Raw genomic sequence first — 14,575 nt, 5'->3', positions numbered from 1 at the left:
GAAAAACATGGAAATCTTTTTTTGTGACATCTTGTTACACTTCAGCTGCTACTACCCAAAGACAGCTGGCAAAACATGGTTGTTTTTCTGGGACATATTCTCCTGCATGAACACTGAGTTATCAACACAACACACCCACAGCATGTTTGTTCATGTCCTATTTCTCACAGCTTTTCAGAAGATGTCCTGGCCATTAACTGTTGAAAACACATTTTATCATGTCGACTATATCTAAGTTACGTCACAGGTGTCAAGTGATGCAAAGATCTGTAACTCAGGTTGATGTGAGTTCTCATTGTGCTTCCTTACATGACCAATACCCCAGTATCCCAACTTCCTGTGCTGGTGTGGGACCCTGCAATTTAAAATACAGGAATCTAGCCTAAACATAAACAGAAAAAAATACAACATTGAGCAAAGAAAATGTTGCAGAGCATAGGAAAACTGAGCCATTGAAGATGCAAATACAGAAAACATATAGCAGAAAATGTACAAAATGCTAACCAATTGAAGAATATATTATTTAAAAACCATTATGAAAAAATGGAAGAAAAATAAACATATTTCTTTAAGACGTCTGATCACCGAACTGAATTAGTTACAGAGAAGAGTCGTGAAACATTTTTGCAAACAGTGTGTTGTTGTACCAAGCAGGGCTGCTCTTTATATAACCGACAATACCAAAATACTATTTTAATTCAATCTCGGTAAATGTATCAATATTATGTGTGTTAACACTAACTGTGGCTATATACCTGGCTATTATGTACGCCAGGTACGCATTGACGTCATACTGTAATAACAGATGTGGTTTGATATCAGTTGGCCTGCACACTCCATGCTTGCTGTTGTCAAGCCTGTTGTCATGTGCGCCTGCTGCCTGACGCCGCTGTTTTTGGTGAATGACGTCATGTGCGGCCTGGAGGTGTTCATTTCGGGAGAGAGACAGCTCAGTTATCCACAGGACGTTAAAACACTGACCTACCGTAGCCTAAGTTGCTCTGTCGGCTGGGATCGGGCTGTTTTTAAATATTTAGAACAGAAGACATGCATGTTCGGTATTCAAATTAATTCATTAACACTCGAAAAAGACGAATAGACCTAGTTAATATCCTGGAAATATGTCTGGAAACGTGTGATGAGAGACCTGCGATTCAGTAGAGCGATCATTGCAGAATACAATTTGCACACGTCAAACTTGACGTTGCACCAAAGATCATTAGATCCATGTCGCATAGAGTGTCTGCAATAGTTTGGCTGCTAAAATCGCAGTGGATAGAGGCCATTCATTTATTGAATAACACCTCCGTTTCTCACCAATAATTTAACACTGTTATTGAATACTTCCTCCTGTCTTTTAACATCAAACCAGAACAATGAACAAAATGTCCCTGTGTTCCTGTCACTTCCTCTTTTATTTTGAAGTCTGATCTCCTCCTGATCTTCCTGTCAAGTTTCCCGCCTTTGTGATTGAACTGCGGCCCTAATGCCTCCCACCTGTGTCTTGTTGTTTCCCTCCTCCTCGGCAATATAAGCTGTGTTTCCCCTCCTTTAAGTGCCACATCAGTCTATGTAGCGGTCCAGGTTTTCCCCAGAAAGATTTCTTGTTTAAGATTTAATTTCTGTTTTGCTTCTTCTGAGATTGCTGAGTGATTTTGTACCTCTGCTTGATTTCCTCCCTACCACTTTTTTTGAATTTGGATTGAATAAACAGACTCTGTTTTCGCCTGAAACCTGACTCTGTATCTGTGTGTCCAGGCCTCTGAGTCTAAGCCTGATTATTTGTGCCAAACAGTGTTTGACACTGACACATTTTGTCTTCATTTGACTACATGGTTAAACACCACATGTTTTTTTGTTGTTGTTTGTTTTTGAAAAATGTGCCTGAAAGAGTGGCTGCATGTCACCAGTAGATCCGTGAAGAATAACCTGTTTAGGTTATTCTGAGTGTGTTAATGGTTGTTTTTTCATGCTATCACCAACAGGAACAAACTGGCAAAAATTACAGACATCGCATCCAAAATTACAAATCATCCCACACCCAGCTTTACCGAGCTCAACCTCAGAGCAGTGACACGCCTGGCACGGACAATAACAAACAACCCCACTCACCCTCTCCACCCACACTTCACACTGCTTCCGTCTGGTCACAGGACTCTGAGATGGCGACAGGCTCGCTTCAACAAAAGCTTTGTCCCGTCTGCCATCTCCACACTTAACAACCTCTCCCAATAACTGTATGGACCCAGCCCTCCTAAGTGTTTGGTTGTGTGGTGTGTGTATACGTATGTATGTATGTATATATATGTGTATGTGATGTTTCTGTTTTTGATTATGTATTCATGTGGTTCAGTGTTGGTGATGTCGCTTTATGCTGCTCGTGACAGAGCAACATAAAGCAAAGCTGTCTGTCTATCTGACTATCTGACTTGTTTTTCTGTTCCTTGAACCACTCAAATGATTTTTGTTAGTTTTTTATCTTTTTGTGCTGTTGTTGTGGAGTTTGGTGGAGCGGCCATTGTGTTCCGTTGGTGTGTTCCTGTTAACGCTGTCCGGAGTGCTGGGGATGCCAGACTGGAGGTGAAGGAGTGGAGCAGGAGTTTCGGGTCGGTGTCTTTGGTGGCGGGATGGATGGACTGTGTGTGCTTGATGGGACCCAGAGGGAGTGTGTCTTAAGAGGAGCTTTGTTGACCTGGCTCACAGGACCACAGTATGTCTGTGCCCGGCTTCAGACTATACAGGCGGACAACACTCTGTTGGCATTTACATCCTTCCCTCAGTGGACAACGTCAAGGAAACACCACTGACGAGAAACACCATGCGATGACACGATCCATGCCGCTGTTGCTATGCAACTGACCAACTGACCAATCATGTCGGACACTGTTTTGCCAACTATTTTTGTATACTTTTTCATAATGCTTATTCTGTAATTTTTTTGATTACACTTTTTATTTTTATTTTACTTTCAATCTCAACAATCTCATTTTATTTTATCTTTCTCGTGTTTATTTTTATATGCAACAAAACATAGGTGACAAAGTAATTTCCCTCGTGGATCATTAAAGTCTGTCTAAGTCTAAATTCTTGCAGCTGAATATTTTATTTATTTCTTTTTTATTTAATTTTATCCCTGGGAACTACCTTGTTGATCTTTATTAAGTGGAGTGACCTTGTGTGGCAGGGAGGGTAGTACTACACCTCAGTGAATAGAGGGGGTTAGGGACAAAGGACAGAGAAGATATGGACAGAGGTAGGGAGGCATGTGGTGCTGGTAGGAACTGGTGGAGTGTAGGATCCTGTGCTTTCAAAGTCACCTCACTCAGGATTGAGGGGAACAAGGTTTAGATCTGTGTAGGGATGGGAGAGTCCAGGAGAGGTAGGGTGTCCCAATAGAGGAGCTAAATCAACAACAGGGCACATAGTGATAGAGTGAAAGAGCAGACCAGCCCTTATTAGGCAGGAAAAAAAAGTTTTTTAACCTCACTCCGGATATACATTTGCTGGATTCATGGCGGGGGTCCTGTATTTACTTGAATTTATGTCAAAATGGAAATTGCATTTTATTTTAGTATGTATTTTTGTTGTTTTTGAATGAAAAGGACATTTTGTTTTGAACATTATACAGTAGTATGGCATGTGTCTTGGCTGACCTCAATAAATGGACCTTTGACTCTGTTAATCACTCATCACGGAATTTTAATTAATCAATCAAAATCCCATTTTTTCAGATATTATAATGGGCCCATTATGTTTTTACTTTGATTTGCAAATACTAGGAATTCAGAAAAGACATGTGGGTAATTAAGATGCTTGAAAACTGACACACACAAAGTATGTGAGTTCAGGTAGATGTTTTTTTTGTTTTTTTTTTGAGGATATTTAAAAGTGATAAAGTCAGGAGTCAAAAATATTTTTGGTTTATTATGTCTTTATAACTTACCATCATTTTCTTAAATAATTTTAAGATGTAAAGAATTGTTTTAAAAATATTTATCCAACATAGTCTCCGACCAAGCCCTGCGATAGGCTGGCGACCCGTCCAGAGTGTACCCCGCCTCTCGCCCGATGCTAGCTGGGATAGGCTCCAGCAACCCCTGCGACCCTAGTGGAGGATTAAGCGGTACGGGAGACGCGTCTCCGACCAACTGTGTTTATGAGTGATGGCAGAAAAACAGTAACAACAAGGAACAGATTTGTGACATAGAAGATCCAGACAGTCAGCGGATGAGGTAATGTTGTGTAAATCTGTATGCAGCTGAGCCAAGTTATCAAGACAGTTGTTGGGGCAGTCAGTTTGTATGACTTGGACAGCTGCCATGACAGAGGAAAGGCAACAAGAAACCTGAGCTGAGATCAAACGGTGCCCATGAAGGACCTGACCTGGCAGCCCCTGTAAAACCAGCAGTCGCCACCTTCAGAGGCTCCTCTGGTCTCTCACTTCTGTATGTGAAAACTCCCTCCATTGTGTTCATAATATCATATCTCTACTCAAGATATCAACATATAGGTTGGGAATATACCTTTCTGTTTGAAAATAAGTCGATATATGTTTTCTGAACCCTAATATCAGCATCCTAACCCTGAAGAAGAATTCAGGAACTACATTTTTTTCCGAGAACAGCTACACAACAGCTTGCCACGCCATAGATTTTGCAGTTCCGATGTTTTCTCTCTATTATGTAAAATTGTGACTGTTATCTTAGCAAACTTTGCATGGCCTTTAGGGCCTTGGGAGCACAACTGTTTGATCAGATTTCATCTTTGTCATTGGTAAGAGGGTGAAATCAGAATTATTCAAGGTTTCAACACTAGTCAATAGCGCCACCTATTAGTTTGCCCTTAGGTATCATAGTAGAGGTCAATAATTTTCCAAAATCGTTGACCCTGTGTCGGTAGCATGTTTTGTTGTTGAACAGTAAGTCTTCAAATGGGCACACCTAAGGAGCAGGACCCGTCTACAACTCTCATACTGACATATGTTACTCCCCTGGTCAAGACCTTTCAAAAGATGTCATCACTGTTGTCCTACGACAATGTTTAATTTTCATCTGGCTCTCAGCCATGGCTGTCTCAGGTGTACATCCAAAGACCTCTTTCTGGGCCAAGCTGGATGAAATCAGTCAAACATTTTAGGGGATATTTGGTGATCAAATGTACTCAAGATATTAATTTCTGTCTTATACATAGTCATACTTATAAATTAGGACCATTCCATAGCTAATTTGCCCCATAAATCAATTAATGCTTCACAGGTCATATTTACCATTTACATAATATGACCATTAAAAAACTCTTTAACCCCTCCCCCTGTCTTAAAGGATTATCTTTGATGATCAAGAATATAAGGGCTAACTGTATCAGGATTATTTCCTTCCAATGGCATGACAACAGTCAAATCGGGTGGCATTTGTATTGATTGAGACCACAGCAGAAAGAAAAAATGTCTCTTAGCCACTAGGTCAGGGTCAGCATGAATGAAAAGGCAATGAAGGTCACATGCTTTCCTTGCTCACAATTATTTTATTTGATCAAACAGATGCAAAACCACAATATGCAGCCATAAACTGGAGCATCAAAAATGACAATTTCTAAATATATTCAAAATATAGACAAAACTTTGTGATTCTATGACTGAAAGCCTGTGCATGCTGCCCATGGATTTATAGTTGGTTATAAAATATAGTTACAGTATATATTTTATGTTACAGTAGTATGAATGCAGTCCATTTGTTCAATGAACTTCACATTGTTGTAGTGAGGTTGGCATTTTCGTTATGCACACAGAAATATATGACGACCACTTAGATTTTTCATGTGTACCACAGAACCTTCAAATATTTCCAGTTTAACAGTTTAATGTCATATAGAAATCTGTACAAACAATGATAATGGCTTCATCCTTGATGGATGCCACGTTGTGGTTCTTGTTATGGCCATTTTCATACATACCTGATGTAAATGTTATGACAAACGACTTTCTATAGTTGGTCCAGTAATGACTGCAAACACTACAATCAAGACTCACTTATTGTTATTAATCAAATGTATGTTTGGGAAAAGCGTTTGATGTAGTGACATGTACATAAGTGGCTCATTCCAAAGATTAGTCACGCTATCAAAATAGTGTGACTCCTGTTACTACCTCTCTGCTGTGCAGGACAAAGTGTGTGTGAACTGTAATATCACAGACTCTGTGGATCCAGAGTAGCCAACATATCGTCAATAAGAGAAGGCCTGGCCTCTTTCCACTTTAGCAGGACTCCGTGTTTCTGATCTCCCAGTAAGTAGCAGCCAACTCGGACGACGACTCACAAGTCACTGCTGCATCCTCTTCTCCATCCTCCAACAACTGAAGGAGCTCCTGACGAAGCACTAACTTAACGAAATAAAGAAACCCTGCCACAAAGTGAACTAAATACTGTAGGTGGTATGGCTTAGGACTGCACAACAGCCTATACACTTCTGCATAACTCAACTATAGCAACAACTATAAACGTCAACTTAAAAAATTAAATCAACATATCAAAGTAGGTAAAGTACCTTTTGTTGGGTTGACACTGGCAACATCACAACTAGGTCCTTCACCTGGACATTGATGCTGATCAGTTTACACTGAAAAAAAGAGATATGAATATTTACTTACTGAAAGTCTTTGGTGAATAAAAGTTGTGAGCATGAATACTGACCATGTGCCATGCCACTAGTACTTTGCCTTTGAGGAATAACATCTCCCGTCTGTCGCGTTTTTTCCAGCACACTGGTCTCGGCTGAGGTTCACCCTGTACCTCTGTCTTTCTAAAACATATTTCACTTTCTAGTGTAGTCATATATTTTTTACGTACCTGCATTACAATCCATAAATCAATCAATTTCTTCTTCTTCGTATTCTTCTTCCTTTTCTTCTTCTTAGAGGGTCTCTCCGTTCTCCCATCAACCTTTGCGTACACTGGTTACGTTTGATTGGTTGGAGTTCAGAGCATCCAAAACTGACGGGAGTGGTGAATGAATCTATAAATGTGTTTTACGTATGAAAAGAACCAATAAACCTAACAAAGCATTAAGTACGTTAAATCTGTTCACTTTAAGATCCTGAATCAGTCTGGAAAACACTATGTGATTGCAGAGCGTTTCATACAGAGGTGGAAGGGTACCTATTGCAACAGTATCAAACGTCTAGGGGCGTGACAAATCGTCAGTGGTCGAGGATTATGGGTAGTGTAGGCTTTCCCTCTATCCAAAACATGAATAAAAGTTAATTTCTCAGAATCGAAGGAGGAAAAATTAAAAGTGATGGCCACATCATGAAGCTACTTTATTGTTGAATTAGCAGTGATACTCGGATGTGTTTGTGTTGAGTAATGTTGACAATATCATTAAACGAAATGCTTAAAATAGTGGGAAAAACACTTCCGAGCAGTGTGTCCCCAATTCTCCAATCAGATTGTAGCTCGCAGCGTCATATTTCGCCGTGAATGGGTTATTATTGTAGTGAATGGAGGACTGCAGCCTCTGCTCTAAGCGTCTCTTACCGCCGCGAGCCTGTTTAAATTGAAGTCAACTGAGAACCCAGAGCGTCTCATGCAGACGTGGAAGGGTACATTTTGCGACAGTGTCAGACGTCTAGGGGCGTAGCAAATCGTCGGTATATTACGGCTTGGGAATGAGAACGGGTTGCAAAAAAACAAGCAAAGTTAATAAAGTTATCAAAAGTTAAATGAAAAACAAAAAAAAAAAACAGCCCTAATGGGTATATTTGCTCTTTGGAAAAGAAATATTGTGCAGAAATGACATGATGAGAAAGCAGATATAGAGATAGAAACATATTTAATACTCTTAAACACGTGGTAACTGCACAATATAAGAAAACTACATGCAGAAAGAAGACGGTTTGTTGTGTTACAAATCGGGCTGATGTTGATCGTGCTGTTTGTAAGAGGATTGATGGTGGGTAGCACTCACTAGTCAGTCCGGGCTGGGTAGGCTGGATGTCGGGGGTTGAAGCAGGAAAAGCTCCTGACATGACCCAGTGACTCTGAGGTCACATTAGTCCTCTATAGTAACTACACATACAGAAGCGTGGACTAATCACAAAACAGGTCACAGTTGTTCTAAAGTACTATTTGTTCCCCAAATGTGGAAAGTAGAAATATAAATGCATTATCAGTGCTAGAATACTGTAATCAATCACAAACTAAGTAGTCATTTCCTTCTGGGCGGTCTTTAATTACGTCTGCCATTCTATCCTAAAACTAACAGGACTTGTGGTGCTGCAGTTTCTCCCATGCCTGCATAACTGATTGTAATGAGATCAGATTGCACAAAATGAGGTTGTGTGTAGATTTAACTATTAAATGAAGCGATTATCTCCATTTGTTTACAAATTTCCTTGCTCTCTTTGACTTGAAAGGTACAAACCCATATATCGTTAGTATAATTGCTAATGTCGTATTAGAATGTTTTTGGAAAACAAGAAAAAACACAATTTTTAGAAGCAGTATCAGAAGTAGATCTGTAGGGGGTTTATTCATTATTCAGCACAGAACATATACCAACTTTATTAAAACTTCATAGTTTACTTAAAATGCCCAATTTGTTTCAAAAGAGTCCTCCTGCTGATACTTGGCAGCCTCACCAGTCTCAGTTTGAAAATGACGAGGGAGCAACAGTTTCCTCTTCCACAGAAGTTCTGCAGATGTAATTAGCCTCAAACTAGATGTGAAAACCTTGAAAAATCTTCATAATTGATTAATCTGCATTTAGTAGTTTCTAAGTTTTGGAGCATTTTGACATTGCGAATTGGATAGCCTTGGTTTTAAGGCAGTTTGGTACATATCACATTCACTTTGAGCTCTGATGATTACATTTCAAAACTGGTCAGAATAACACACAGATTAGTTCTTTTTTGTTCTACTTCACCTTCTTTCATAAGATGTTGAAGATTCCTCTTTTGAGCAGATCAGGGATTTCTGTCAGTGAAACTCTATGCCTGAGGTGCATGGCTGCAGTCAAAGCCTGAGAATGGAAAAAAAGTGAATGTGAAATCTGACTTATGCACAAATCCCACTCTGGGGATTTCATTGCTGACTAATGAAATCTGTGGCTGTCTAACGGAACTTTTACGATTAGAACATCAGCCTACTGACAGAGAGAACACAAATTGAGGTGCAGACAGATTTCAAGGCTTATTCCAATTCAGATATTTTGCCTTAAATATTTTGTTTCTTTTGTTTCTGAGATTAATACAGTAAATTACATAATTACCGGCGTAATTAGCTGGCGTGTCCAGCTGGATTTTTACCAAATTCAAATTATTTAGGTTTTGAACAGTTCGTTCAAACATAATCATGTGGTTGACATTGATATTTTACAGATTTTTGATCATTTAAAACTTTTCTTGCCGTTGGACTTCTGTAGATGTTTGCAGCGGTTTGGGTCGTGGGAAGCTGTACAGTTGTTGCCCTCCTAATACGCAGAGATGCTGCCGCCCGCAGCATAAACCGCAGCTTCTTCACTCCTCCGGCGAGAAGCGACTCTAGTAAATCCTGAAGGACACTGCTTCCGGATTCCGGATTTCCTTCTGCTTCGTTAATTAGGGTCTGAAAACGCTGCTGCGCTCCCGCTGTTCCGAGCCGACTGAGGACTTTTGGTAAAAACCTGTGCCAGCGCTGTTTGCTGGCTCTGCAGGACGATGAGACTTGAAAGTATTTTGAATTTTTTTTGCGTCGTGTTTTCACTACGTAACACAATGTACGCTCAGGCAGGTAAGCCCACTCTTCAAAGACTTTCAAAGACTCAAAGATCTGATTATTCCAATTAATTAATACCTGCTCTTTGTTTTCATAAATCTGGACAAATCACTATCTGAATACTTTTTTAATTTTTCAAGAAATTGTTTGGTTGTAGCTGCTCCCATTAAGTGACAGCTGCAAGCTGCAAGGGTATAAATATACATGACATATAAAAATGTAATACATATTGAAATAAAATATTGCACAAAGTATTTACAGTTGGCAGAGGATGGTTACATTAAATCAGAGTGCAGCTCCACCCCTACAACACCACCGGTCTTCAGTTTGTTGAGTCTGTAAGCGTCCGCCACTCACAGACTGTTGCCCCAGCGTGCAGGGCCTACAGGATGGCACTGGCCATCATATTTAATACTTTGAACCTTTTTCAGAATAAAATCACGACTGCTGTTTTTTTAGGAAGAAAAAAACAATTGACATACCTACAATATGAATGATGAAGAAATTATCTATTTTTATTGGAGTTTGTAAAGAAGTCAACAACTTTTCATCTATGATGTATCTGTCATGTAAGGCCATACCTCCAAGCTTCATAATGTAATTCATCCTACTGCTGAGCCCACAGTCAGTGCGTTTACATGCAGAGCTTAATCGAGCTATGCTCAAAATTCAACTTTCTGACTACAGTCCTTGTCCCAGTTTAGTAAGATATGCGCTATCCCTCAGACGGTTCTTCTACTGGCTCTGTTTACTGTCTTCTTCTGTGATCGACTTTCTTTAATGTTTTTGTTCCGGGGTCACACGCCAGTGCAGCAGTTTTGTAGCATGCGAACACATGTTATCTGATTGTAGTGTGATTAAGGCATATACATGGCGGAGAAAACCCAATTCCAATCATTATCTTTGATACCCAGATAGTGGTTGGATAAGGAGAACTCTGATTTTAGTCAAAGTAATGTGTTTATATGCACTTAAGTTCTCAGCCTTCACTTAGCCTTTGTTTCTCACATATTTTCCTTTACAGGTCATTACTTTGTCTTCTGTATAACAGACTTAAAACTTAATCTGGTGAATCACTAAATCTAATTTCACATTCCCTGTGACTATGAGGTGTGCCATATTAGCCTGAATTTCCATTTTGTTTTCATGGAATTACTGGCATAGAAAGCTGTATTGTGTCACCTGCCAGCAATACCTCCTAACTCTCTTTCTCTTTGTTTCTTCAACTTAAATCTGTCTGACAAGTGTGTCTGACATTTTCTTGTTGTATTTCATTAAAAAATAAAGGTAGCAGTTGTATAAATATTACAAATTAAGCTACACACTCACATACCCCCTCCCCCCCATTTAAATTAAATGTTTTAAAAAAAGAAAGTTATGTTGAGTATGAAACTCTTGTCAAATACATTTTACTTGATAATTGCAACGGTGTGTGTTGTATTAAATTGTTGCAAAACTTGTTCTGTAAATAGTTCGTTTGCTATCGTGATAAAACCACAAAAACCATGCTTAAAATAACATACCGGTTAAAGCCCCGCCCATTTAAACAAAATCCGAACCACTTCCTGGTTAAATCACGCCCACTTCCGGTGTAGGCCCAGCCCACTCCGCGTACAGATACAGATAATTTGTATGGTTAACAGAGACGGATACAGATAATGCTGTACTCGCTCATCCCTAATAAGCAGTTGAATGAGACGAGATGCTGATGTTTCCACATTAAAACGCTAAAAACACTGGTTGAAATAATAACATTACATTGTTGATTTTTGAATTTGTCTTTACAAAAATAGATGACACGTCTCAAAATCCTCCCATTTGACACTAGTACTCCAAGGATATGGGCGCCATCCAGGCTGAGGCTTATGGAACTGTTCATTGTGTAATAACATTGTTTATCTGCTTTGAACTTCATATGCAACTATAACAGACAGACAAGGGTTTGACTTCAGATATCCATATTTGTGACCTGATATGATCTGAAAATATTAAAAGATAACATCACTAACACTAGTCACTATCTTTGGAGTGAGTTTGAGATGTTTCTTTTAAATATAGTCCAGCTGGAGAGTGTATAGCCACAATGCAGTATTTGGCCAGCAGGGAGCTTTCCATATGCAGTATTTGATCATTGTTGTTGACAGTATTGGTGAACATCCAGTGCTTATGTTGTTTCTCTGGCTGTGCTTGCAGCACTCCCTCCAGAGTGTGCGCCGGGAGGCCACTCAGTCCTCCAGAACCCCTACCGCAGCACCACCTTCAGCTCCAGCTGGCTGCAACAGTCAGCTCTGCAGGGCCTCATTTGTGACCACTCCCTCACTCCAGGCTGGTACCAGTTTCAGATCTTTGACAAGCCAGCCAGTATGCCCACCCAGTGTGTGGAGGTAGGTTATGTTCTTTGTAAAATATTTTACAAGGACAGTGACTGTCTCTCATATGTAAACTGTCAAGAGTTTTCAGTGACAATTAAAAAGATATTCTAGTCTTTGTGGAGATGATAGAGGAAAGTGGACAACAGCCAACCATAGATTTTCATTTAATTATGCTACGCATCAAATCTGGCTTACTTCAATATCTGTCAAATGATCAACGATAAAGATCAACTTATCTGCACTCAAACTAATTATTTTGTACAGGAATGAATGACAAATAGTGGCTGCTCATAACAGTGCAACAATTTACAACAAAGCCTAAAACGATGTAGACTACATAATGATAATAATAATAATAATAATAATAATAATAATAATTAAAACTAATTTTCAAAAACACAACAATTGGTTTTTGGAAGTGTTTTTGCTTTAACATCATATCTGCTAGAGAGTGAATATGGGTCAAAGACGTATAAGGATTTTAAAAGTGAAAAAAATCTAAATCAGCTGCTGATTTGACAGTACAAAGTCAAATCAATGTCTAAAAACCTACAGCTACTGAATTGATTAACATGTCCAGTCTTTCTAACAGAGGACATGTCCTGGGTAACAGAATACCTTCGTTATCCAGGAAGGACATATCGTTACCCAGGAAGGACAAAACAACTGTTTTTCCTTTATAATCAGGCTGGGTCTACTGTGTAATACATTAGTTTAATCTTCAAAACATCAATGTCATATTTCACATGAAATAGGTCATTTTAACATTTAAAAAATTATAAATGTGTTATTAGCGTTATCCAGAAAGACACATCATGGTGATACATCACGTACCACTGAGCGAAAAGATCAAAATATCAACATTTTAAGAGAGATTTACTGACATTGTCATCTCTTTTGGGGGTCCTTCAGAATCTGTTGGCTGATACAACACCCTGTAACATGGCTGTCCAAATCCAATTATGGTCATATAGCCACTTTATGTGCGATACACAGGAAGGACATTTGAGAATCCAAGAATGGGGACAAAGGTATTTCTTGAATAAAAATGTAAATGAGCTTAGTGTTGTTACTATATTTGTAGATGTCATTACACCAACACAATTATGCCCCAGTGTATCATTAATGCCTTTATTAAGATTTTTGACATTTTTAGCATAATTTTGTACTTAGATCTTTAGCCCGGACGTTATCCAGGAAGGACAGTTTTGTACTTTTGAGCTAAATAGGTCCTTAAATTTTCATTTTTTTTTTTTTTTACAATAAATACTCATATGAGCAAGAAAAGTGGGGAGAATTGAGTAACAAATTGTACTTTTTAATTTTTTTTTATTTATTTTTACTATTATAAATATGCCTCAGACACCAGAATTGACATGTCTCGTCTTTGACCCATATATACTGTAAAATCTGATTTATTGATCTTACTTATACTTACATATCTAGGAAACCGATTGCCTTGAAAAAGGTTTACTATAAATTTTGTTGTATTTCCTTAATTTGGTAAAGTTGTTCCAACTTATAAATGGCAAGTGAAATTAATTGTTCTTTCTAAGTGTTTCCAACTCAAGTAGAACCAGTGAGTCTGACTTAACTGAACAGTTGTGTTAACTCAAAAGAATCTAGGAAACCGACTGCCTTAAATAAATAAAGTAAAAACAAAACACGTCCAAGAAAGCCGTGCGTAGAAGAAGAAGAAGAAGAAGAAGAAGAAGAAGAAGAAGAAGAGAAACGGAGCCGTCTGAGGGACGGCGCGGATCTTACCTGCACCAGAAGTAGCGCAAACATTACGTACAAGATTAAAAAATGTATTATTATCCATCTGATTGTTGTTTGAAATGCCGATCTGACTCTTGTTTATTATATCACCTAATAGGCCAGCCAGAAATCGGGCCGTATTAACGTGGTATTAACCCGCTGAAAAAGACACGTATCGCCACCTAGTGTGGAGGAGGAGAACAGTTATTCTATTTTCTTGCGCTGCATGTAAACTGGGACAAGGGCTGTAGTGAGAAAGTTGAAATTTCAGCATAGCTCGATTAAGCTCTGCATGTAAACGCACTGAGTGAGGTATCCATGTCTATGATCATACCGGCAGTAGTAAGCCAGTTATTTTACTTCTGGTGCATAAACATTGGCTTTACAGAAGGACGTTGCTTTGGCGTCTTTCAGTCGGCCTCTTCAAGATTTGTCTCGAATGATCGTCGGTCGTATTCTCCAGTCATCCTGGCATAACTGTAGGCTTTAAGTAAAGAGAAGAAGGGATCTAAACTGTTTGTTTATTGCTACATCCATAATTACGAGGGTAAGATACAGTGGTGTAAAGTTAGCCTAGCATGTTAGCACGTTTGTATGTGAGCAGGTTTGTATAACAGCCAGTATTAACATAATTTTGTCATTTAACTTTTATCTTTGCTCTTACTGGATCTTTGTTAGAAGACGAGATTGATATTA

General features: G+C 38.9%; 1 protein-coding gene across 1 annotated transcript in view; it reads left to right on the top strand.

The window, feature by feature from the left end:
• The window catches only part of vwdel (von Willebrand factor D and EGF domains-like), a 106,710-nt gene that overhangs the window by 16,831 nt on the left and 75,304 nt on the right, over nt 1–14,575 (top strand). Inside the window, 1 exon segment of the mRNA XM_047598176.1 lies at nt 11,943–12,133. Within this exon segment, the coding sequence (XP_047454132.1) occupies nt 11,943–12,133 (191 nt within the window).

The sequence above is a fragment of the Mugil cephalus genome, chromosome 11, assembly GCF_022458985.1.
Source record: "Mugil cephalus isolate CIBA_MC_2020 chromosome 11, CIBA_Mcephalus_1.1, whole genome shotgun sequence".
NCBI lineage: Eukaryota > Metazoa > Chordata > Actinopteri > Mugiliformes > Mugilidae > Mugil > Mugil cephalus.
The sequence above is the reverse complement of the archived record's forward strand: the minus strand, read 5'-3'. Positions and strand labels throughout refer to the sequence as shown.